This window comes from Didymella exigua, assembly GCF_010094145.1.
Source record: "Didymella exigua CBS 183.55 unplaced genomic scaffold M421scaffold_13, whole genome shotgun sequence".
Taxonomy (NCBI): Eukaryota; Fungi; Ascomycota; class Dothideomycetes; order Pleosporales; family Didymellaceae; genus Didymella; species Didymella exigua.
Window position 1 is genome coordinate 624,227 of NW_022984787.1, and position 24,078 is coordinate 648,304.

General features: G+C 52.4%; 11 protein-coding genes and 1 non-coding gene across 12 annotated transcripts; 3 read left to right on the forward strand and 9 right to left on the reverse strand.

The window, feature by feature from the left end:
• Nucleotides 1–273: 273 nt before the first annotated feature.
• M421DRAFT_420590 (uncharacterized protein) lies at nucleotides 274–880 on the reverse strand (the record flags this gene model as incomplete). Its single annotated transcript, XM_033592532.1, has 1 exon — nucleotides 274–880. A coding segment is annotated over exon 1 (176 nt), but the record flags the coding sequence as incomplete, so codon positions are not given.
• A 701-nt stretch (nucleotides 881–1,581) lies between these two features.
• Nucleotides 1,582–1,677, reverse strand: M421DRAFT_t67. Its single transcript has one exon. It is a non-coding gene; the product is annotated as a tRNA-Asn (tRNA).
• Nucleotides 1,678–2,381: 704 nt separating this feature from the next.
• Nucleotides 2,382–4,601, reverse strand: M421DRAFT_420593 (uncharacterized protein). Its single transcript, XM_033592533.1, has 4 exons — nucleotides 3,778–4,601; nucleotides 3,550–3,726; nucleotides 2,863–3,407; nucleotides 2,382–2,812 (listed from the first exon to the last, which is right to left on the reverse strand). The coding sequence occupies exons 1-4, from the start codon at nucleotides 4,181–4,183 to the stop codon at nucleotides 2,486–2,488; spliced, it is 1,455 nt and encodes a 484-aa protein (XP_033448949.1). The 5' UTR covers nucleotides 4,184–4,601; the 3' UTR covers nucleotides 2,382–2,485.
• A 2,787-nt stretch (nucleotides 4,602–7,388) lies between these two features.
• On the reverse strand, nucleotides 7,389–10,011 carry M421DRAFT_100978 (uncharacterized protein; the record flags this gene model as incomplete). The annotated part of the gene is made up of 7 exons (XM_033586585.1): nucleotides 7,389–7,543; nucleotides 7,597–7,996; nucleotides 8,060–8,527; nucleotides 8,566–8,835; nucleotides 8,873–9,039; nucleotides 9,134–9,248; nucleotides 9,778–10,011. The coding sequence occupies 7 exons, from the start codon at nucleotides 10,009–10,011 to the stop codon at nucleotides 7,389–7,391; spliced, it is 1,809 nt and encodes a 602-aa protein (XP_033448950.1).
• A 1,398-nt stretch (nucleotides 10,012–11,409) lies between these two features.
• M421DRAFT_420598 (uncharacterized protein) lies at nucleotides 11,410–12,064 on the reverse strand. The gene is made up of 2 exons (XM_033592534.1): nucleotides 11,564–12,064; nucleotides 11,410–11,498 (listed from the first exon to the last, which is right to left on the reverse strand). Exon 1 carries the CDS (start codon nucleotides 12,017–12,019, stop codon nucleotides 11,648–11,650), a length of 372 nt encoding a protein of 123 aa, XP_033448951.1. The 5' UTR covers nucleotides 12,020–12,064; the 3' UTR covers nucleotides 11,410–11,498; nucleotides 11,564–11,647.
• Nucleotides 12,065–12,111: 47 nt separating this feature from the next.
• On the forward strand, nucleotides 12,112–13,615 carry M421DRAFT_420599 (uncharacterized protein). Its single transcript, XM_033592535.1, has 2 exons — nucleotides 12,112–13,082; nucleotides 13,134–13,615. The coding sequence occupies exons 1-2, from the start codon at nucleotides 12,455–12,457 to the stop codon at nucleotides 13,283–13,285; spliced, it is 780 nt and encodes a 259-aa protein (XP_033448952.1). The 5' UTR covers nucleotides 12,112–12,454; the 3' UTR covers nucleotides 13,286–13,615.
• A 1,733-nt stretch (nucleotides 13,616–15,348) lies between these two features.
• On the reverse strand, nucleotides 15,349–16,281 carry M421DRAFT_5155 (uncharacterized protein; the record flags this gene model as incomplete). The annotated part of the gene is made up of 2 exons (XM_033594942.1): nucleotides 15,349–16,093; nucleotides 16,145–16,281. The coding sequence occupies 2 exons, from the start codon at nucleotides 16,279–16,281 to the stop codon at nucleotides 15,349–15,351; spliced, it is 882 nt and encodes a 293-aa protein (XP_033448953.1).
• Nucleotides 16,282–16,652: 371 nt separating this feature from the next.
• On the reverse strand, nucleotides 16,653–17,517 carry M421DRAFT_5156 (t-SNARE; the record flags this gene model as incomplete). The annotated part of the gene is made up of 2 exons (XM_033594944.1): nucleotides 16,653–17,168; nucleotides 17,221–17,517. The coding sequence occupies 2 exons, from the start codon at nucleotides 17,515–17,517 to the stop codon at nucleotides 16,653–16,655; spliced, it is 813 nt and encodes a 270-aa protein (XP_033448954.1).
• A 238-nt stretch (nucleotides 17,518–17,755) lies between these two features.
• M421DRAFT_420601 (uncharacterized protein) lies at nucleotides 17,756–20,036 on the forward strand. The gene is made up of 3 exons (XM_033592537.1): nucleotides 17,756–18,047; nucleotides 18,097–18,938; nucleotides 18,986–20,036. Exons 1-3 carry the CDS (start codon nucleotides 17,900–17,902, stop codon nucleotides 19,913–19,915), a joined length of 1,920 nt encoding a protein of 639 aa, XP_033448955.1. The 5' UTR covers nucleotides 17,756–17,899; the 3' UTR covers nucleotides 19,916–20,036.
• Nucleotides 20,037–20,547: 511 nt separating this feature from the next.
• M421DRAFT_420602 (cytochrome c and c1 heme-lyase) lies at nucleotides 20,548–21,666 on the reverse strand. The gene has a single exon (XM_033592538.1). The coding sequence runs from the start codon at nucleotides 21,545–21,547 to the stop codon at nucleotides 20,702–20,704; it is 846 nt and encodes a 281-aa protein (XP_033448956.1). The 5' UTR covers nucleotides 21,548–21,666; the 3' UTR covers nucleotides 20,548–20,701.
• Nucleotides 21,667–21,690: 24 nt separating this feature from the next.
• M421DRAFT_420604 (diphosphomevalonate decarboxylase) lies at nucleotides 21,691–23,380 on the forward strand. Its single transcript, XM_033592539.1, has one exon. It carries the CDS (start codon nucleotides 21,926–21,928, stop codon nucleotides 23,123–23,125), a length of 1,200 nt encoding a protein of 399 aa, XP_033448957.1. The 5' UTR covers nucleotides 21,691–21,925; the 3' UTR covers nucleotides 23,126–23,380.
• M421DRAFT_152959 (uncharacterized protein) lies at nucleotides 23,212–23,946 on the reverse strand. The gene is made up of 3 exons (XM_033587597.1): nucleotides 23,771–23,946; nucleotides 23,474–23,673; nucleotides 23,212–23,427 (listed from the first exon to the last, which is right to left on the reverse strand). Exons 1-3 carry the CDS (start codon nucleotides 23,820–23,822, stop codon nucleotides 23,299–23,301), a joined length of 381 nt encoding a protein of 126 aa, XP_033448958.1. The 5' UTR covers nucleotides 23,823–23,946; the 3' UTR covers nucleotides 23,212–23,298.
• Nucleotides 23,947–24,078: the final 132 nt, after the last annotated feature.

Here is a 24,078-nt window from a genome sequence, read left to right on the forward strand (position 1 = left end):
GCATCGTAGACGTTACATACCTCGACCTTCAGCCAGTTATGTGGCCAATCGGATCATAGCTTTCAAGCTGTGTACCAGAGTCGCGGGATCCGTAGGTCTTGTGAGTCATTATATCTCAATTTAGTCACGACATCGTTGGGACTAGCATTAGTCGTGCGTGAGACAAGTCTATTGGTACATTACAATCTTTTATCTGTGCCGGCACGTAAACGAACCAATCTGTATTAAAGACTTAGCAACGGAGTTCTACTTAAACTGGTGACACCTACATACCTTTGTCAATGCCTAAGATATAGGAAGGCAATTTACGTTTTTATGTCGAGAAAACCGCCACTCCTCCTTGTGAGAAGTAGCGCGCTGCATGTCATTACTTGATATTGTTAGTAGCTCTCGATTACTCGCTTCTCCTCGCCGCACATAAGAAGAGGTACTGCGAGACTCACACCCGCACTCCTAGAGTCTAAACCCTGTGTTTGTTTGCTGTTTTGACCTAAAGACCCGCAAGATCATATGGATAATTTGTAGAATATTGTGCAAATATATAAACGAAAGCTAACATGATGCTGGAGATAGGAAGCGACATTGGGGCATGATCAGTCATGTTAAATGGCTGGAGTAGAAAGGGCCGGCTCGAGTAAGCTTGAGCAAACAGTTTAGGGTCTCTCAAGAACATTTTCAGGGCACATTGTACATTCGCAGATACATATACCTTTGAATGGGCTGAGACGCGGAGTTTGCGTAAGTACCCCCTTCCAAGTTGTTTAATGTTATTGCTCGACACTAAAGATATCATGGGGTCTAGTAGATTAACGCGGGCTAAGAGTTACAGTGATGAAGCAAGTACATAAATCCGAAAAACCGGGCTCCTACTCAATGCGAGAACGTTTTACATACACTAGCAAATTTTGCAACCTTGAAATAGTCACGAATAATGGAATCCGTGTGAAAACCTTGCGGTCGAATCAATGTCAAAGAGAGTGGCGTTATTTGAAGTGATCAATCTTTATTCTAGGCACTAGGTCACAGCTGGAGCAAAGATTCAGGTCGCTATCCCATACTGAGATAACATACATGCGCGGTTTTAGCATGATCGCAGGCTCGAAATGGCCTTTCTAATTCTGCGTTGTAGTGACTATGTTGAAACTATTTTGCCTCCACTGAAGATTCAGATGCGGAGCTTCTTCACAAAGAGCTTGCAACCTTAGAAGAGTAAAAGACCCTCTTGCAAATTGCCAACTCCTACGGTGAGAGAGTACTCGAACATCGCTCATCTACACTGGGCGGTTCGACATTTGTAGCTGCTATGTCTAGCATGTTCCATAGTAAAATGTCTTCCATTCGGATGGCTTGGAGTAACTAGCGACCTCGACATGAAGCGAGACGTGCTTGTGGCAGGTTGTAGTGCTACGTTTGATCGTGGAAGGCCGAACGCCACGCAGAAAAGACGTCGGCGCAGAGCCGCATTCGAGAAGGCGGGTCGCCTTATAGCAGGATGGACAATCATACTGAATGCAAATAGAGACTCCATAAGCCAGGCTGTCCGCATTGTCGAGTTTTTCACGGGCGCAAAAATGATGTTATCTCCCCCGGAAAGGCTCGAACTTTCAACCTCCTGATGTGCAATCAAGCGAGATGTGGATAACAGTCAGACGCGCTAGCCAATTGCGCCACGGAGGAAAATCAGCTTGAACAGGGCCGATGTGGGCAGTTGCGACACCGTTTGGTGGTTCGATGGCGATTCACACGGAGCATAATAATATATTGTAATTCAAAACTGCGGATCAGCAGAGTACTGGATCGCGGTGCGCCTTGCAGACCCTCTGCTGGGTTGTCCCGTTCATTGAGAGTTTGAGAGCGGGGCTGGCGAGGTTGACCGAGGTTCGAACAATACGAAGTACAGTGGGCTTTCGTGGCAGAAACGAGTCTTCACGCCGACTAGGATCACCACGGGCATCCACGCGCATACCTCCGGTGTACTTTAAGATGGTCGATGAATTGAGAGTCTCAATTTCGATACTGACTTTTCGCATGCTAATGTGGGCGCCTGAGCGCTTTTGTGGACCTATTTGGGGACGGTCGAAGTGGCGCAAAGCAGGAAATATTTGGTATATCTCGAATAACGTCACTAGGTTGAAACAATATTGATTAGTGTACGTCCTTTTTACGTACAAGTCTGCGTAGTCACTGTACCGTCGTGCCTGCAGGGAGTCGTAGCACTTCTGGCAATCGATGCTTACTGTTGCTGGTGCTGGCACTGCTCTGCCTCAACTCTCGCATCATGACTCCGTTCCTGCGCGGTAGTGACAATGCAATGGGAGCGCGTGCAATCTCACTGAATCTACCAAATTCCTTATTCGGGGCGTTGAATGGTCCGGAGGGAGTGGAAAACGATCATTGGTGCGATGGGCTCGGATAGTCTAGTCTACGTATAACTTTCAAATACAGATGTATGGTGCAGATGCGGAAAGCAGTGATCAGGATACCTTTACATGCGTGACCCACGGACAGAGATCAGTGGGATGCCTCGTCTGTCATCGTCCTGGTCTGTCTCGAGCTCCGATGCCATCAATTCTTGTCCTTCCTCCTGATCACTGCGTCCTCTGTCCGCTATAGAATTCTTGGGCGCCTTCTTGTGCATAGCAACATACATTGCTGAGCCCAGAATCAGTGATGAGCCGATAATGGATAGTGTCCCGGGAGTGGTGCCCCAGATCAGTTTGTCGAAACTCAGTGCAAAAAGCATCTGCACATACACCATGTTCGTCGCGCGTGAAGACTTTTCGTACTGTAGACCAGCAGCAAGAAGGAATTGCTGCTTCTCATCAGCAAAGGGATAGAACACCCTCAAGCGGATGCACTCACCATAACAAATCCACAGATGCCGAGGAAAGCCAAGTAGCACCAATCTTTGAGCGATCGTGGAAGCAAGAATCCAACACCAGGTAGAGCCAACATCATAAAGATGCTCACGATCGTACACCATGTCGCAAAATAATTGACAGAAATCAGCGGATGGGCGCGCTTGCCGATCCATCGAATCATAGTGTAAGCACCAGCAGCCCCCAGTACTCCCAACAAAGCCACCCCGACAGCCGACGCTCGTTGTGCAGGTGTAACCTTATCAAATTCGGCACCCAAACGATGGGCGTCAGCCGTAGCATTGGACGGAACAAGAATGTCCGAATCTCCAGTGGCAGGCGGGATAGACTCGGTGAGATGCGAGAGGAACGCAAATAGCGATACAGGCCTTGCAATGAGAATCACGCCGAATAGCGAAACGTAAGCTGCAATTTGCTCCATACGGGTAAAGGGCTCGTTGATTAGGTAGGAGCAAGCCCAGCATGCAAGGCTGGGCGCCAGGAAGGTGATGACAGTGGCATCAGCGAGTGGCAGATAAAGTAGTGAGTCTGACAAACGTCAGCGATCAGGCCTCGAGGGTGGCTCAGGTGGTAAAGTGTGGTGATGTACTGACTGCGTGACCGCAACAAATCCCGACACGTGCAAACAGAAGAACCAGTGGAGTCCCAATAACGCAAGGTTGTAACTTACAGTACATGCCAAAGACTCCAAAGAAACCGAACAATCCTCGGGCGATTAGCAAAGGCCGAACCTCTCTCATGCCAAAAGGAAAGTGTTCAGTCTTTCTATACCACATGTACACCGATGCACACAGCACTGTGATGCCCATACGAGCAAACAGGATATGGAACGGGTGATAGCCCTTGCCTGTGCAAGATGATTAGTCCATCGTCAAGACTGATTACTTCATGCTCCTACCATCATTACCCTCCATTTCAAGCAGTCTGGTCGTGATATTCATCAGTGTGCCAAAGAATTGCGACACTAGCACTAAGAACAGGCCTTTGTTATTATACCATATTGCTTGTAGCTTTCCCTTTACAGTCCGCGGGGGCGCTGGAGACCGAGAAGCATGTCTATGGCCAGTTGGATCGGGAATATAGTCAGGGTTGTGGCCATAACGTGTATTGTTGCTGCCTTCTATGGATAAAAGTGATGGATCCGGGGAAGGCGATCGGATAGACCCACGTCTAACGCTTAGAGATCCTTCCAGCTTATTACCGTTGGGTTTACCAGCAGCTTCAGCCTCATACACCGCAAACTCTTTGCTCGCAGCGTACTTGCTATCGTCTTCGAAGTCCTTTGGGTTCGGCCGCGCACTCATCGCGCTTCATTCCACGGTCCTGGAGGGGTTTATAGAGTGGTGACGACGTTGTGATGCCATAATAGAGGGCTCAGTTAGCCAAGGGCGCGTTACGGCAATGAGGAAGGTGCGACTGGCTTCAGCGAGTAACATGGCATCGGACAGCCCCCACCACCCCGCGTTCTCCTCACTCCTCACATTCCAACGACCCACCGAGGAACCGTTAGCAATAGCGAGACCATGTTACATCCAGATTTGCGAAATTGGGGTTCACTTCTAACACATGTGAGTATGGTGTTGGAGTTGAAGTGGTCGAACGTGGACGAAGACTCTTCGACGGTAACCCCGCATTCTTCACCGGAAAGGCGATTCAGATGTAGCCATATGGGAGTTCCGAGAACCAGGGTCTGCTTTACCATCTTTTCTAATGCCAGAGTCGGAATACGTCTTTCTCACGTTACCGCGTCGCTGATGATATCAGAAAGGTACGCGTAAGGACACCATAACTTTACACATACGCTACTCTCGTCTGGTAGTTGGAAGGTCCACCGGCTCTATCAACAGAGTGCAGTCAATTCTGGACACGCGGCAGGGCTCTGCACCGGCAAGAGCCATGTGGAAACAATGTTGACTATGCAAACCATCTGCATTCATCTCATAGCTACTAGCTCCATCTAGGCCGCCGCTTCCATGTCCAGGGTGTTCAGCTCACGGGATGTATGTGCTGTCGTACATAGTACTCGTGGGCCCCGCATCACTTTCGACGAGCGCTTCACTCGGCCCACCTTCTTACCCCCGACGGTCTTGGAGTCTACCTGCATGAGCTCACCGATCACGAGAGTCAGAATATGTTAAGTTTCGTAAAGACAAATTGAGGCCACAATCTTGACGGATCGGCTCCTTGCCATGCATCCGACTGTGGCTGCTTGCTATAGTTAGGGCTGCTTGCAGTAGCAGAGGATCAGAGGATCCGGTCTCGGTGATGGCGCCAGCAGCATCGCATGATGCTTGGAGTCGAGAGCCAGAACGCGCAATCTTGGCACATGTATCACGCCAATAGTATGGATAGCCACACTTCCCGTCCTAAAGGGCAGCAAATACTGGTAAGAAACCAGTCACTATCGTCCCACTAGTCGGAAAGGACTCCCATCAACAGCCTATCACAAGTCACATTCATGCCCTTGCCGCCACATCCTGCCGCGAAAAGCTCACTCATCGGAACATGACCCATGCTCAGACATGTGAGTGGAGTTTGAAACACGGCGGAGAACCTTGAGTTGTAACTCTGCAAGTGCGGCAAGCGCTGTGGACACTGATAGCGAAGGCGTGACTCGTGGGCAGGCACCGACTCTGTTGCCCTAGAACGATATTTTGTGTCCACGGTGCCCAACGTCTCAGCGGGAGCGTGGCTTGCCGTCGTCGAAAAGCTCCTCACCCAACCTGCAGGTCCGATCGGAAATTTGCAGCCGACCCGATTCGCTGGACTCTTCTTCACAAGGTTGAACTGACTCCGTGTTTTGCCTGGCGACTCAGGCTCCGCGTTCGACATATGGATACTTCTAACTCGCGACATACAAGCAATGATGCAACTCGAATGTGACAGAATATTGCACAGAAGTTCTGTTATTAAAGGTACAAAGCCAAATGGAGTTATGCGCATTGCGTGTATCAGCCTTACATCTGGTCGCTGCGAGTCATGGTCATCATTCGCCTAACTCAGCTTGCACATGCTGGTCATCGAGAGGCGGGGGAGACAAGCACAGACGGCCTGTTTAGGGCCTGTCTGCTGATGCCATGCGCGAAGAAAATGCTTGAGAATACTGACGTTGTGGCGCTTGCAAGAGCGACGTCTCTTCATTCTCTCAATACCACGGGTCCTTCCATGCAAATGCAGACTGTGACATCTGACAGCTTGGGGTTACAAGGCTTCCCTTTCCAATCAAGACGGCACGCTACATAGTCCGTACATGGCGAGTGTTGTGCGAGTGCGAGTGCGGAAAGCTGTTCGCGAAGTCACCGATTGATCAGCGAATGCCATTACCTATTGACGTTCATTGAGCAAAGGGCAGAACCTGGGCTTTTCTCCGCTCCATCTTTCCAGGGTGCAGGAAGCCGCTATTCCCTGCCCGTTGCGCTGATCTCCTGCAGCTGGCCAGCGTGAGACTCGTTACGATGCCCCCTGTCCTACACCTTGCAATCCATATGCACTGTCTAGACCACAAGCGCGCGTGATCACCTGGCTGGATGCATACTTCCTGCATCATGTATCACAACGCAGGTTGCGAAACCTTCGACATCCTTTTGTGCCCAACGACTCAGGTTCAACCGTTCGAAGATTTGGTAAAGGCGGCAGAGCGTTGATCAGACCGTCCGCACTCGTCGATCATCATGTAGTTCTCTCGGAGTGCCCGATGCCAGAATTTTAGCAGAAGCCGGAACTGTAACCTACCATGGCCAATCTAGCAGTACATGTTGTCGATCTTTGAGAAAGCGTTCGAGCCTTGTAGACGTCAAATATCAGCCTAGCACATTACATCAGCAGACCAAGCCCCGGATATAGCTTGTGGACTACACTCCAGTCGTGCTATATCATATGGTGAATCCCCGTACCCGGTCCTCCCACCACACTAGTGACGATAGCTCATGTGGGGAACACCACATCCACATTCTCAAACATGAGGCTTAAGTCGAAGCCCACCATGTGGAACATACACGCGGCGTGAAGATCCTTGAAAGAGTTCTCGCTGTAAACCCTGAAAGAGTCTACAGAAACGGACGCGGATAGACGATCCCTGAAGAAGGATGCGGACAGCGATACTTCCAAAGTAGATGTATTTGACGATAGGGGAAGCTATGCCGTAATCCACCGACACCGAGTGCTATGGCTTACTATTTGACATAGTGCTGTGTACCAAGAAGTGCAGACTGCACGGTCTAGGACACGACACGCTGCAATGCTTATGAAGAAGACATGATCCTTCATACTGGGCAGCCGAGAGAACCTGCGCAATTTCTTCGTTGAGCAGCAGGATGGTCAGTGCAGCGCCAATATGACTTTGGAAATAACAGCCCATGCGAGGAATTTTCTTACGACTGGTCTATGTAGGCCCATGTTGCGTTTTTGTCAAAGGTTTCACGGCATAGGCAAAATTCCCTTCCCTGATGCTGTGCCCACTTGCCATGGTCTCCGCGCGTGGTCAACCTCCTTGCCCGCGGCCGCCCTCTTTTAGTGCGGTCCTCTGCCTGGCAGCGCTTCTATGCCTCTGACTGCAAAGTCATGCCATCTATTGCCGTGCATCCAATCCTGTGTAACACTGAGGTCGGCTGTCCTCTCCTCTTCGCGTCCAGAGCGCTCTTCATTGACTACAATTGAGCGATTGACTGCGAGTAGATCCCGTCGATAGAGTTGTCATGCAGAACCGATGCCTCGGGACGTTGCTGAACGGCACTAAGCATGTAATGCTGCTCCGTGCTGCCTGAACCGTAGGATTGATTTTCCGCTGGGATGCTGATGTAGGAGGCCGTGCCATTCTGCGAATTCGTCACCTTGCTTCTGTAGAAGGAAGTGTCCCTTGGCGCCACTGATCTCCATTCGTTGTAGAAGGCAAGTTCACCAATCTGCTCGACAGTCTTGCCTCGCCTCGTTGTAGCGTCAATGGTCAGGCCACCACCCAGGGGCGCATCGTAGATCGAGGCAGCCCACGAGGGGTAGGCAAAACCTTTGGGGTAGGCTGAAACTGGGGAGGTGTTGAGCCCACTTATGTTCTGCTCAACGTTCTGGTCGCTGCCACTGTTCGAGAGGGTGCCGTAGTTGGAGTATGCGATGTTCCGCGTCTATGTGGTCTCTCTGGGGCCCTTCGAGGTCTGCAGCGTAGACGTTGTGTGGATCGAGCGGACGACCTGAATGTAATACTCAATAGATGCAACAGTGCCGTCAGTGTTACTGGTCTTCGAGAAGACGTTGATCGATGGTTTCGGGGTGTGAACGATAGGACGTGAGCCTGTTACGATGCTGGTATTAGTGTCAAGCCAAACGAACAATTGTCCTGCGATGACCCAATTTGATTCAATTGACTGCGTGAGTTCGCCGTGACCTTTGCCGTCATCCTCGATGACGACCAATCGAATCTCAAAAGTGTGCCCCTTGTCGTCAACGAGTATTGGTAAGAATGGTGTTATGTCGATCTCGTCGTCAACCAGGTCGAAAGCGTCAATGCCTGTAATAGGCCTCCAGAATCCAGGGACAACACCACCAGTGAACATTACAGGAAACGGCCGTGCTACGCCACCCAGTTGTCCGTCGATGAGCAATTGCAGCTCCCGGAAAGGGGAGTGGCCATAAGAGTGTATCGTCGTCACCGAACGCTTGCGTGTCCGACGAGAGGTCGTTACTCCACCAGGACCCTTCGGTGGCCTGTCCACAAGCTGAGATTGGAAATGTTGCTTTTTCTAGTATTCTGCGGGATCGTCAGAGCGTCGACAGCCTTTGACTCGGGTACGGTGAAATAGCTCGGCCGATTCGCGGGAGATCTGCGCGCAGATACCAGGAGCATAATATCCGCAGACTCCGGCTCTTTCACGGCAGTGAAATAAGCCGCTGTTAAAGTGGTGTGCCAAGCGCCTGTATACGTGTCGTCTACTAGGTTCCCAAGATCGAAGATGATCTTTCGAGGCTGTCCAAACAAGGAGATAAGGCTACATATCCTTGACATAGCGCCATACGATGCTGTCTTGTGTTGGCGCAGCCGTCCATGTACGAAAGATCCCCACATCATCGAAGAGCATCAGGGCAAGTTGATTGAATTGACGGCCCGCTAAAGTGACGGTGACATTGAAGACTACACAGTTGTATTCGCAGTCTGGTGGGTAGTGCTCCCCTGGTGTCTGTAAGCCTTCACTCACTACTTTGCACCTGCACAGTGCATGTTTCACACACTGCAACTGAGATTGCGCAGCGTGATCATGACGTACCTATGTAAGGTCGGCCATGAGAGTGGGCGAAGTTGTGTACCATTAGAGGTTGCTGACATGCTGCAGGTGGGACTGCGATGGGAGGCGCAACCTGCAGGCATTCGAGCTGCGACGACTCATTGATGGGAGTATTTGGAGCGGGACTTTGGAGGAGCAATTGCGTTGGCGTAATGAGAGCAGATGGTACACGAGGAGTCGTGACTAGCATTAGACAGAGGGGGAAAATGTAGCAATCTGCCATGGTACACCGGAAATTTGGACAACTTTTGCCTTTCCCATCTCTTGATCGACCTTTGATGCTGCTGCTGCCTAAGCGTCCGGATGCAGCTCAGCTCTGAATCGCACATGACACAGCTGTAGGACCCTAAATTTCACCTGAGTCGCAATTCGCCGCCAAGGAAAACTGGTAACGCCGTCGTTAGAGGTATCGTGCGAAAATCCCATGTTTTACAATCCGCTAAAACGCCTGTAGAAGAACTTTATATCGAGATTGTTAATCTGGAAGTTTGGGTTAGTGCCGTTGTCGACCAGTCGGAAACAATGTCTTTGGGTACCTCTCAAGGCACGGATTCAATGAACGGTGATGCACTCGGTCAAGCAGTACCTTTGTGATTGTCCCAAAACCGTTTTGTAGCGTCTTTTACTATCGAGGAATCGCCGAATCGTGGCCGATAGTAGTTTAGGAGAGCGAATTCGTCCGCTGGAAGGATGTATGAGGTAGGTTGAGTGTTGAGCTTGGCCCAGACATCTGCTAACCGCCTCTCGAGGAACTGTGCGAGACGTTGGTCGACACCACCTTCACTGTTTTGTGCGATGTTGACAGCTTGTCCAAGGGAGAGTTGACCGTAGCCGGCTACATTTTCAAGGTTGCCACCCATGCTGAAGAAGAGGAAGTAGTGGATAAGGATAGGATAGACGGAGACGCTCGACAAATAGATCAATGAAGGAAAGTGGTATGTTCGGTTGACAACAAGAGTACAATGAACGATAGTTGATGGAGCAGTGAGATCGGGAGAGGTGAGGGGACGGTACGGGAGGCGAGTATATATAACACAGCATATTAATAGTAATTTCAAGAAGGAGAGTAAACCCACGTGGAGCAGGCAGACCCCGAACACGAGCTCATGCAGCTTGGTCGAGGCCTCAGACAGTTGGTTCCGGGAGTGTGCCGTATTGGGCGCTGTCAAGATGTGAAGCGAAGGAGTGGGTGCGACACCAAGCTGCAGACTATCTGTCCGACGAGTGCGCCAGGCAAGGACCCTGGCTCGCCAGGAAGCAGGTGACGGCCGAGCTTCACAAAGAAGAATCGAAGGAACACTCCAAAGTTCAGCCGAGCTACTAGGTGATATGCAAGGCGACGTTCCCGGACCAAGAACAGCCCTGCCCACTACTCTGGAACGTTTGAGCTCTGACGAACCACGACCGAGTGGGTCCCATCACCAATCAGGGATTTGACGCTGCCTGAAGGAGCTTTGATGAGCCTGAAAGATGAATAAGGTCCTGGTCCTCATCAGGTCGATACGCGGAAGGTCTAAGTTTGAGACTGGTACCGTAGCAGGGTTGTTGGTGCGCCAAAAACTTTGTTTCCAGCCCGTAAACCTTCGCAGGCCCCGCAGTCAGACTCCGTGCCGCTTTAGAGCGAGGCCTTGATGCAGTTAGCTAATGAGAGATGGTAAGAGCGCTCGATGACGGCGGGGGCCGAGGCAAACAATGAGCCGAGATGTTGTGGCTTGTCATAATTGTAGATGGCTGACGACCCGACATGTTGTGGGGTTATCGGCAGTGCCGCACGTTGTTGCAGGGAGGCACACAATTCCGCATGGCGTGAGCCAATTAGCGAGGGTTTCTCCATACAGCATAGGCTGCATAAGCATGTATGGATGATGGATCCATGTCAGTTCGAAAGAGGCTAACGTCAGACGTTGAGATTTGCTAGCAGCCGGCTGCGTCCGCGAGCAGTACAACGCCATCATCCAGAATAAGCCCACACGGAAACGCCGAATATTTCGGTGCGCTGTTACTCAACAGGCGCCTGCTTCCAACGTGCCTCCGTTGACTGACATGTGGCATTGTAGCCACGAATCTGCAACACGACAGCGTTCACTCGAGCGCTACAAGTGATACCGTGTAACGGAGTTTACTCCTTGTTCCATAGATGCGCTACTGTACCAGCGAACAGGTTCGCGTAGAGTTGGACCCGCACAGCCGATGATAAAGCTACGCGTCTGCCCCGCAGTATAGGATTCGCGAGTACGAAGGGGTATAATCGTGAGAGCGTCGGTGTGAGAATGCTTAATAACCGACTGTCAATGCAGAACCCAATGCTGGAATCTGAAGCAGCATTAGGCAACAATGGATAGCGCTGGTACGTTGCAGTGGTTCCCAATGCACGTCTATTCGATGTCACCATGCTCACTCGGCATCTTGTAGCAATTGGCTGAAGCCGTGTGCCACAGCAGTAAGAAGCAGGACCGCATGCAGTCACGACTCCGCCGCGCCGCCACAAACTGACAGCTAGAGGCATTCCATGGCCAGGCAGCTCTTTTGTGAAGGACACCTATATATGGCATACTCCGAGTCCCTTCTGGTAAACTCTATCCGCTGACCAATCGAAGCAAATGCTTGATTGGGATCTTGCAATTTCTTTGCAGGCCATGGTGTTGCGATCGAGATGATGACACAGAGGCTCGCAAGAACAGCAACAACGGTGCCCGGGCAAAAGCCGGGGGTTCTCCAGAGTTTGTTTCGACTCGAAAACTTTGAAGCCTGGTTTCTGGATTTCACAGCCGCTGCTGCCCGGCACGGGGGCTTCTGCGACTGGGGAACCTCGACTTGCTCAACGTCGTTGACCTCATGTGGTCTGACTTCGGGCCGTATTACAGCCATCTGCAACTACTGAAATGGTCGATGCTTAATTAATGAAGAATGCCAAAAGGACTGGCTGGTGCTGGCGTCAAAAGCTGCGATTCATGTGGACCTGACGTTGCGGCCATTTGACTCGTCGAACCCACATTTCAACATCGAGGGCGAAAAATGAGGCGGTAAGAAATATCCAGGAGAAGCCTTGTCTCCTGCCTTGTCTCCTACCTATGCCGCAAGTGCTCTTTCCTGTTCCTGAACAAAGTGCTCAAAACGGCAGGCGGTGAGTTAGAGGCAGGCGCACGTCGGAGCATTTTCGCCGGCAGGCGCGATGAACCCTGTCCGTTTTATCGTCACTGCGACGAAACATCCAGTCTGCGGACACACCGCGACAACAATCTGACACAGATCTCACCACGTGAGCACCGATCCACTCCACTTTCATCTGGGCTATCGCTTTCAATGAAGCCGCGAGTCGCACGCTTCTGGACAGAGCAGTTTCTGTTTGGGAGCTCCCAGGCAACAAGGAGCTTTGCGCCGCGCCCAACAGCGCCATTCCTCAGGACCTTCTTCACATCAACACAGCATTCGGCCAGGACTCGGTTACCACCCAGAACATTCCAACATAGTGCGCTGCTATACCTTCGATTCCAACGATCCGTCCTCGCACGCCGCTTCCGCTCCATCCGTTTCAACAGCAACAAGTCGAATGGGTCACATCACGACCCAACGCCACACCTAGGCAGTCCTGAACCTGCGCAATCGCTATCGCAGAAGCTCAAAGCTCTCTCAAAAGAGTATGGGTGGGCAGCTTTAGGTGTATATCTGGGCTTGTCTGCCTTGGACTTCCCGTTCTGTTTTCTTGCTGTACGGCTCCTCGGCACGGATAGGATAGGACACTACGAAGCAGTCGTCAAGGACGCCTTCTGGAACCTCGTCAGGCTAGTCGTTCCAGACGCAGGCATTACATCAGCCGAAAAGCATGCCCAAGAGAAGACCGCTGAGGCTACGCTGAGGCAAGGCAGTCTAGATCCTAGCCTGGATGCCGGCGAAGTAGCAGCTGTCAAGGTGCAAAACGGTGGTGATGCATGTAAGTATATGCTTGAACATACATATTTCGCAAGTGGCTGATGGATTAAAGCAATTTGGACACAACTAGGGCTCGCCTATTTGGTGCACAAGTCCCTGATCTTCTTCAGAGTCCCACTCACTGCTGCTGTCTTGCCGAAGGTGGTCAAGACACTCAGGAAATGGGGCTACAACATTGGCAAGAAGAAGCCAAAGACAAATTGAGGTTTGCCTTCATTACTTGGTTGGTGGATCATTCTCCCGAACCATTTCACACATTCATCGCCGAGTCGAGGTCGACCAGCTCTCGATTTTTCATGCATTATGATGCTGTAATTCTCACCACATGTAAGATAAGCCTGTAAGAAACCCATCTTTGCCGGCAACACATCACTGCAAATCCGTACACAAATCGTTGCGTAAACTTTTGCGTTCAGCATGGCCATGCTCACTCTAGAGAGCTTTACACATAGACTTTTGGCAGCTCTACATACAAAGCAGTGCACTAGACAGTTTATGCACTCCGAATACTTCGCCTAGAAGCCAAGCCTCCCGCAACACATAAGCTGAACCTTCTTCGAAAGTGACATCTCGAGTTACTTTGGCATATCATGTTTTACACGAGCAGGAACCACCTCCGCGCCACTCGCCATCGTCAACTTTCCTCGCGGATTTCAACGTCAGACCACTCTTGCAGCACGCCCAATCACCAACAGACACTCGCTCGCTCGCTCGCACTGGTCACCACGCGGCGCGAACCTATTACCCTAGCCCCATCTAACCTCCCTTCCCAAGGCAGCGGCGCAATACCTGCTGCACATCATCCGCTCCGGCAAACCTAATCTTTAACTCAATCGAGGCCTGCGAGCTTTGGGATCCACTGACTCTCACGCCTGCTGTGCGGCGGCGTGCGAATTCAGATATGAAGCCACTACCCACACGAGTCCCAGCCGTGGACCCGTACTTCTCCCTGCTTCTTGACAGATGCGTATACGCAGGTACTTTGTTGCCGCGGATGACGCGCGTCCGCACAAGCGTCTCGGAGTTCAGATGGGGCAGCGTGAAGGCTGCGTGGTGATGTGCACCATGTGGGTCCACACTCGGGGACGTCACTGCTTGAAAGAGGCAAATGAGCCTTCCTATCTGGGCGCGCGTGGATGCATGAAGGGACACCTTGCATGCAGGATGCAGAGGGCTCCTGCGACCCGTCGTCGCGGACCTGACTCCGAGAGCTAAGCGCGGCCGGGAACTAACGTCCCGGGTGTGTGGGAGCGATGAGGTTTACAGCCAGGCTTTGTCCTGTATGCATCTACGATGTCACATGCCTTGCCGAACCGTTTCTTTTGCGGGTGCGTATGGATATGGGAATCTCCAAAGACTGCAGCCTCGTCCCGTGATAACTTATCGCCACCTTAAGACATGTCCCTGAATGCTCAGGAGTATCAAGTGTGTACAGGTCGGAGTGTCGACGTAAGTCAAAGGCTTCATACTGCTGTCCTTAGGCCGAAAGCATCTATGAATACCATGCTGGATTGATCACGTCGTTCGTATTCAAAAATCTTACACGACCATTCCAAAGGACGACGTTGGCTTCTTCGCGACAAGTTCATGGGCGGACTTGATCCTGTCGCACGTATACCAATCAGATCTAAGCGGACCGCTGAGCCTTTCTGCAGTGCATAGGAGGCGGCTCGGAGGTTGCCAGCATAACACGGTCCGCGGCGGGATGATGATCGTTGAAGTCGACTTTTTGTTAGACAAGTGCCAGGGGTCTCGACCCAGAGATCGTATGAGGAAGCTTGGAGGCTCCTACCTACTTGAGTTCTGAGATCTGCGAGGCCGCAGAGACCTCCTGCACTTCGTCACGTCGACAAGGCCGGGAAGAGAGCTTCAACCGCATAACACCTACATTAAGTTCAGTTCTTGACGGGCGTGTTTGGGTTTGCGTTAGGAACCCAACATCACACCTTACGAGCCTGACCTGATGAAGACTGAACTTTGCATTTTTAACGGGAAAAGGTCTTTGGTTTGGAACATTGGAAAGAGTAGTAAAGTCGGTTTTATTATACCGACGTAAATGACGAAGACGAAGTGTCAACAACTAGTCAGATTTGCCACCTTTGTGCCAGGCGCGGACTTTCAACTATATCTAACTATCCATGTAGACAACCATGAGAGCCACACAAACCGTGCATCGGAACAATATAGAGCACTGAAGGGAAGCGCAGATCATATATAGCACCGAACAGTGCCATGCTTCAAGTGGCATTAATTTCGGGGCCGGCTCGCTAATGGCGCGGCTCCCTCATTAACCATACCTGGCCAACCTTCATCTTCCTAGTTTTATGCGGGCACTGTATCTTGTCTGCTTCCTTCTCGTGCTCGTGGTAGCTACAGAAGTCCATGTTGAAGAGCTGGTGACGGTTGTTGAGGTCCTCCTTCCGCCACTTGCCAACCCGCTTGTAGAATCGCAGTAAGAACTCGTGTGGGAGGTTGTTGTAAGCATCTTCTTCCTCGCCTTCGTCGAGATCCAACCTCCAGACCATGAAGTAGCGGTCGACGATCAAATCCAGTAACGGATCGGTCGGCGGTAGGTTGTTGAAAGCATATGTTACGGTCTCGTATTCTTCGAGTGCCGGGCAGTCAGAGTCGTAGTCGTTGACAATGGCGCGGTTGAGCTGCTCCCGAAGTTTGGGTACAATAAAACGGTCAGCGAACACGTAGAGCTTGATGCGAAGCATCTTCGCCGAAATGCTGTAAGGATGCAATGGATCGGCGATGCGGCGCCAGTCTGGAGAGAGAGTCGGCAGTTGTTGAGTGTACAGCCACTCCACGAACAGGTTGAAGATGCAGGGTTCGATATCGCTGCCAAGCACGACGACGTGTTCAGAGGCTTCTCTCCAGGTACCGGCAAGAGCACGCTGGAAGTACTCGGCATAGTGATTGAGGAAGGCTTCTGAGACTCGATACTTCACCCGCTCAGCTCCAACCTCGACAATGACTTTGTCTGATAAGGCATCACGGGAGAGTGCACTGCGAGTATCATCAGTTTTGAGATATTGAAATACTTGCTGACTTGCAGACCTGTGGAGCGGTGGCTCATCCTCGTCGTTTGCCGACTGTGCCCTAATTGCTTGAGCGGTGGCTGGCCGACTGAAGGGGTGACTCCTCAACAGCTGGGCACGAGTTGCCTTGCGAGTTCTGTCAACTTCGTCGCCCATGGTGCAGGCTAGAGATTGTTGCAAGGTGGCGGTGAGGCAGAAGTTAGAGGTGAGTAGGTGAAGCCCAGCGTACCTGCCGCAAATTCGAACGCACTGGCGGCAAGAAATGAGGTAGGGGCGACATCGGCGGCTGCAACATCGCAGTGTAACATCGAAAAGAGACGGTAAATATCGTGAAGTCGAACAGACAGATTCATAGTAAACGAAGGAGCGCAGCAGCGTTTGCATTGATTATGGACTACCACAACGCTGGGCAGTATAAAGAACGACGACAAGATGACCCAAACGATGCGCCCCACGCCATGGTATAAGAGCTCTCAGTGTGATCAAAAACGCTAGCAGAAATGAGATTGTAGCAAGATGGGTGGGACTTAGTCCAATACCACAGCGAGGATGATGATGACCAGAACGATCGCCAGAATGAGTAGGAGGATGCAGGCCTTACTCCTCGCACTCTTTTGATAGTTGCTCGCCTGCTTCAGGTTTACATGGGCGCCTCTCGATGCATCGTGCGTGACCTCAACGTTCTCCTCAATAATGTCGAGCTGAGCACCCTGCTCGTGCACCATGTGGGCGACGTCACGGAAGAGCTCGTTCAGCTCGCCGACAGACTGCTCGATGTTGCGAATCTCAGACTCGCGCTCAATGATGAGCGATTCTTGGAAGTCGACCTCGTCTTGATTCGCCAATCGTAGCTGCTCCTGCTCTTGCTGCTGGCCAAAGTCGGTGCGCTCCGCGCTTGGTGATGCCTGGTCGTCAAGAGCTGCACGTGCAGCAGATGCTGACGCTCGCTCTTTCTCGAGAGCCTGCTTCTGAAGCTGCTGGAACTCCGTGAGGGATGCCTTGAACTCGCGGCTAAGCTTCGACTGTGTGAATCTCTGCGACGGCTGCCTGCAATTAGCCTTTGGTATTAAGGTTCCAGATGCACTTTCGACATACCCCGACATCGTGCCACTGGCTAATCTTCTTGATGCCCTCGCCAATCTCCTTGAACTTGTCTGCCGTCTCCTCGGTCGTGCTCTTAACTCTTTCCCGTACCCGTTCTGTTTCATGCTTCGTCCCCAGCTTCGAGAGCTCGGTCGAGAGGCGCGCAACATTCCGAGTCAAAGCGAACAGGTCATCAGAGATCTTGCTGGCAAAGTCGCGGAACTCTGGGTCGTCGGCGTATTCGGGGTCGTCCTCACGCCTCCAGTTGGTCGGTTGGCTCTCGAGAGCGGAACTGCGCTGGAATGACATGCTGCCGAATGATCGCGATAAGGGCAGGAACCGATTTCTGGGGTTGATGGGGATAGTATCTTGGGTTATGCAACCACTGTGAGACGAACGCTGAAGCCTGGAGAGGGGTGCGAGTGTTGATGTCGCTATCTGGAGGTTGGTTCCTCGGCGGTACCCTGCCCGCGTCATGCGCCAAGCTGCGGCAAGCCACAGTGGATCTCAGACGCCGCCGATTGTTTGTTTGAGAAAGTCGGACTGCTTTCACTGCTGCATCAGACCCACTTCCAGTCTTTCCTTTGTGTTGGCGGCGCGACGCCCCTTTCCCTGTCCAGTCCTGCGATGATATGAGCTTGAACTAGCTTCGACGAAACGAACATTCGCGCGAACCCGCACACACGCAAACATGGCAACACTCGCACCTTTGGGCACCGGAACGCGTCCATACCGGGATTACCTGACACCCGCACTTCATTCGAGGTTTATCAGAGCTAGCAGATACACAATTCTGCTCTGTTACGCCATTGCATGCTGGCAAAGCAAGTGGGACAACTGTAAACCAACCAGGTCCAAGCCAGAGAGCCCTGCTAACTGAAGATGCAGTCCTATGGCTTTGGCTTCCTTTTGGCCCTACTGGCATTCGGACCCTTCTTCTGTTCATCCCCGCCCTTACCATCTACCTGCTTCGAATCGCACAATGGCACGTGGGCCAGCGACAAACTTTGACACGCGCCGAAACGTTCCAGAAGTACTTCCTGAGGAAGAACACGATACTCACGCTCGTCTTCTACGCATTTTCTGCTTGGTTGTTCAATGAAGTGTACGTATGGTCACGCACGATCGAGGAAAAGCTCAACTTCACCGAGCTCGGCCGCGCTCACGAGAGGCTGAAGTTGAATGAGCGACCGCTATACCTGCGCTTCTTATTCAACACGCTGGCGGTCGCCCAGACTGGTGTGCATCTGTGGAGGGACTACGACCACATCGATATACCGGCCATGCAGCCAAGGAAGTTTGATGAAGCTATTGCCGCGGACGCTCCGGTGAAGAGAGGACCCAGACCAATCAAGGTGCTCGTGAAGCAACTGCGACCCATGTCTCTCAACTCCGCGAGCCTGGCGTTGCTTGTCACCGTTGCTGGATCGCTCGTCTACTTTATTGGACCCCGCCATCTGATCTGGGAGTACTACTACAACTTCAGCCGCAACTTGATCAGTCTGTCGAAAACCTCAAAGCCGACCGGGTTGGCTCCCTTTGCTCCGCTAGTCTCCAAGTTCGTCGTGGAGGGAACGCTTCTCGTGCTCTTGTGGGAGTTTGTCAACAAGGCTTTCGATTCGTACATTGCCCTGGAGCCATTGAAGAATAGCAAGCCCATCACAAGCGACTCGAAGGACCCTAATGGAACACTGATAAACGGCTTGAAGGCAAAGAAGGACGCGCCCAAGGTATGTGGCTTTGTGCCAGAGAGATGTCAATCTGCTGACAACAATAGTCTATGGCATTTTGGGAGCTTGCCCTGATCACAGAAGCATTCCCTGACCGTCGTAAGACTATCTACGCCGAGATGAGCCGCAAAAAAGCTCCAACTTTCCAGCAGATTACCGACTTCTGTCTGGCGGAGGTCAAGCTGCTCATTGAACGCCTGAATGTTGGCCTTGACCCTACGTATCAGCCAGCAGCGGCCTCTGCTGTACTGCAGCCCGCACCTTCCGTCAACCTCGCTCCCCAGATCTCTCGACCCCTCAAGGACGACAAGCAGGTTGTGGCACTACCACCAAAGCCTAGTACAAAGTGGGAGCATTTTGAAGCTGCCACGTCCGGTATTGCCAGGTCGCACAGCTCCCCGGGCAACTCACAGCAGGCATGGGGTCGTGAGGGAATCAACAGAGGCCTACATAGAGCCCAAGAAGGCGTCCAGCAAGCCGAATCTGTTGCATCAACCGCATTCACGAAGATCCTTGAATCACCGTTCGGCTACGTTTTCAGCCACTCTCTGCCTCGCAGGGCGAAGCTCGTAGTTCTTGGTGCACCGTACTCGCGCATCTCACTGATCTGCAACGCCATCACTGCACTCACAAACCTCGCTGTATTTTCTATCTCCGAGGACGCTATCGGACGTTTCCACGAGAGTGTGCCAGCTATTATTCGCACTTTCACTCTTGCTATAACTAAGATCGACGCTTACATGTCGAGCCTTCAGGTCCACTGGAGCGACAAAGATACTTTGGGTAAGCCTGAGGCTGAGCGCAAGAATGTTTCCGAAGTCGATCAGGTCAGAGACTGTCTGCAGAAGGGATTGCAGAACGTGCTCAACAGTTTCGACAAGTATTTGGGTGGCATGGGCATGAGCATGTTGGAGATTTCGGATGCCAACAAGGCGGCTGCTATCACCAAGATACCAGGGATGATACAGGCTGGATGACGAGATGCGGGTGCGGCACTGTGCATGGTGTTATACGTATATGAGCATATTGTGTCAAGAACGCAAAATCGCAAGATACCTGTTCAAAGATTCTGTCAAACAAATGTATCCATGAAGAGGCTCATCATCGAAGAAGAGTTGAGCGAGACAAGCCTCTAACTTTGAAGCGTGACTGCTGCAGGCGAAGTTGCCGCAGCTCTGTGGCAGTCACTCAGCAGGTCCTTCCCAACCACTCTGGTCAGATCCCAGTGCTTCACAGCTCCTACCACAACGCTATCAGCGGCAACTGTTTTATCGCTCTATATATATTCCGTCACCTGTCCTTTCTTCCAAGAAAGTAGCTACATCCAAATATTACCGTCGCACTTGGTCCGCCCCCCTCACTAGGGCCAGGTGCCTTTCCTTTCCATTGCTTTTTGCCGGAAATTTTGATACTGATCCTGGTAGTGGTGCATGCAAGGTCGGAGGTTCGAGACTGTGCTGCGGGTGGCAAATCGATACCGAATACTTCTATGGTAAGTGCCAAATGACGAGCGAATTCGTCAGGAACTTGACTGCTATACTGTCGTAGGGCGCTGCACCGTACTCCGGTTGTATGCAGTACGGGCGAGTCTTTGAAAACGTGTTCTTGTAGGGTGTACGAGACGAGCGTGGTATTCACATTCGCATCAGCATGCTGCCATACAATCTACTGAACCCAGAAAACGCCATGTCATGATGTACTAAAGCTGGTTAATGCATTCCACCACATTGATCGTACATATCATACACCCACTTCATCCCCACCTAGAATCCCCAGAACCGACTGACTCTTGTCTTGACACCCTCCCAGCTGTTCAACTTCGGCCTAACATCCAAATAGAAATTCAGCCCCTGCCCGGGCGCCTGCCCGGTCTGCTGTTTCCCTGCATAGAAATCAATCACATACTCGACCTTGGTGCCGCAGCGGTCGACAACCCAATCGTGGCGATCAAACGGCGCCTGGTACCCTAGCAGCGCATTCCACCTCGCCCTGGGCGTGAGACTCGTACTCAACCCAGAAAACGACTCGAGCTTGGGGCCTCCGCAGGCTTCACTCCCCCGCCCTGTTTCCCACGCTTTGATCTCGTGCCACGCCCGCTCATTCACCGCGTTGTGGATCGGCACGATGGCTTTCATGTCGCGCTCCTCGGGGGAGAACTGTTTCCGGCGCATCGCGTCGAAGAACATGCGCTCGCTGGGGTAGATCCAGTTCCCTGTGGTTTTATCCGCGCCTGTGTCTTTTTCGTTGTTTGCCGGTCGGTCGGTCGGTGCGCTAGGCGTGGACCGTGGGATGGTGCTGATTTCGCGGTCGGTGGCCAGGCGCATGTCGGATAAGAGTCCTGTTGTTGTCGGCGCGGGTGAGGTGGTGGACTGGTCGAGGGATGAGGAATCGCATGATTGCTGGACTGGGGAGGATTTTGCTGCTGCAGCAGCTTTCGATTGTGTGGGTGCTGCGGAGGCAGGCGATTGTGTGGGTGCTGGCGGCGAAGCGGAGATATGAGGGTTGGGTGCTGAGTTGCCGGCTGCGCGGGCTTGTTCGAGCCAGGCTTCACGCGCTCTATGATCTACGGGACATCCGGCCGCGGCAGCTTCGTCGTGCTGTGAGGACATTGTGTCAGTCCGAGGTTGCGTTTGTTGCAAGACAGGTGAATGACGAGATGGCATAAAAGTTGAGCTTGGACTTAATTCGGCACGCACCGCAATGCCACCCGCTCTGATTGTCGGACCTGGCTTACAATGCTTTTGGCTAGCTCATCGCTTTGAAGGAGTCTAGCCTTACAGTCGAGGGCTGGTAGATTAATCGACAGCAGAAAAAGGAGTACCGCACATCTCCTTACGTTATACTGTGTCAGTTGCAGTCGTCTGTGGTTGACTTGTCTGCTGCATTGTTAAGCCTTTTGGGACCCTGCATAGATAAACAACCCCCACCAACTCCCTCCTCTCCACCCCTCCTCCGCACTCGCCAGTCAGACCCTACCAAACGTCGACATGTCAGAAATCTACCGTGCCAGCACCACCGCACCCGTGAATATCGCCGTCATCAAGTACTGGGGCAAGCGCGACCCAAAGCTCAACCTCCCCACCAACTCGTCCCTCAGCGTCACCCTCTCGCAGAACGACCTGCGCACCCACACGACCGCCTCGTGCTCCGCCTCGTACCCCGCTGAGGACTCGCTGCTCCTCAATGGCAAGCTCCAGGACGTGTCTGGCGCCCGCACACAAGCCTGTTTTCGCGAGCTGAGAGCTCTGAGAAAGGAGGTCGAAGCCAAGGACTCGAGCGCACCCAAGCTCTCAGTGCTACCGCTGAAGATCGTGTCCGAGAACAACTTCCCCACTGCTGCTGGCCTGGCTAGCAGTGCTGCCGGTTTCGCTGCCCTTGTGCGCGCAATTGCGAATCTCTACGAACTGCCCGCCGACCCCACAGAGCTCTCGCGCATCGCCCGTCAGGGTTCTGGATCGGCATGCAGGAGTCTGTTCGGTGGATACGTCGGCTGGGAGCAGGGCTCTGAGGCTGATGGCTCGGATAGCAAGGCATTCGAGGTCGCTCCCGCCAGCCACTGGCCGAACATGCGTGCCGTTATCCTGGTCGTGAGTGCGGCGAAGAAGGACGTCTCGAGTACGTCCGGCATGCAGACCACTGTTGCCACATCTTCACTGTTTGCCTCAAGAGCGAGCGAGACTGTGCCCAGGCGCATGAAGGAGATGCAGGACGCCATCAAGAACAAGGACTTCGAGACTTTCGCCAAGGTCACTATGATGGACAGCAACTCGTTCCACGCGACCTGCCTGGACACATACCCGCCCATCTTCTATCTTAACGATGTCTCTAGAGCGGCGATTAAGATGGTCGAGCAGATTAACAACACTGCTGGCAAGATCATTGCTGCGTACACTTTCGACGCGGGGCCAAACGCTGTCATCTACTACCTGGAGGAGAATGAGAAGGCTGTTGCAGGTGTCTTCAAGACCCTTTTGGCCAACAAGGACGGCTGGAGCGGCGAGCGCGGTGCTGCTGTCGAGGGCAACTACGAAGCCGCTGAGAAGGCCAGCACTGATGCCGAGGTCGCGGTCGGTCTGCTCAAGGAAGGCGTCAGCAGGGTCATCCTGACAGGTGTTGGCGAAGGCCCAGTAAAGACCGAAGAAGCCCTGATCAACGAAAAGGGCGAACCGATCTCTGTGTTGTACTAAGCGTTGCACAAAGTAGGCATATATACCCTGGTAATCGTACATCTGAAGAACGGAAGGTTGAGAACGTAATGCGCTGCTTACGTGCAGCCCACCATAGGCCAATCGTCCTTGGTGTGATATTAGACTCGTCGTACAGTATGATACAGCGTGATGTGTCGAGATCGGTACATCGTTTACGACTTCTCCTCCTTCTCACGCTTGCCAAAAGTATACGCCAACCCGCAGCCGGCTACGTTGACAGCACAAAGCGCCAGCGAGGCTCCTCTGACAGCGCCTCTGACTGTGAACTTGTTCCTCAGTCTCTGCAAAACATTAGTACAACTCATGCATCAAGAGGCCTCGTCTTACCTGACTTCTCCTCAGAGCCAGCAGCCCGTACAGACCGCTCCACGCCGCGGTGATACCAGCAGCATCGGTCTTGTAGTCGCTCAAGTTCAAGTAGGACGAGAAGAGGAGCATAGGCGCAAACATCATGGGCAGTGGCTGGAAGGGACGTGCATGTTGGGCAGTAATGAGTGTTGCAAGGAGAGTTGGCGGTACGGAGTTTTCTAGTCGCTATCAGCAATTGTACATGCTGAGACATGACATTGATAGTGATGAAAGCACGTGAGAGACGGAGCTCTCATCGGAAAGAGTGGGACTCACCACCCCAGTTGCGCAGCGATTGGAGGGTCGACTTCTTGGCTCTCTCGGACATTGTGAGTGTTTCTTCAAACGAGTAACGGAGAGAGAGGAGGGTTCGGTGCTTTGGCAATGTAGTCCAGGCGCAGATCAGATGGGAAAGTCGTCAATGACGTGAAGTCCGTGCTGCCGCGACTAGCGGTACCCTGGTCTTTGACCAGTGTGGCCTCGACCAACATCAACGCTGCCGAGCCGCATCTGGCATCTCACAACAACAGATCGCCCTCCACGCACGACTGTCCATTTCCCGCGCCCCCTTTCCACCGCCATTG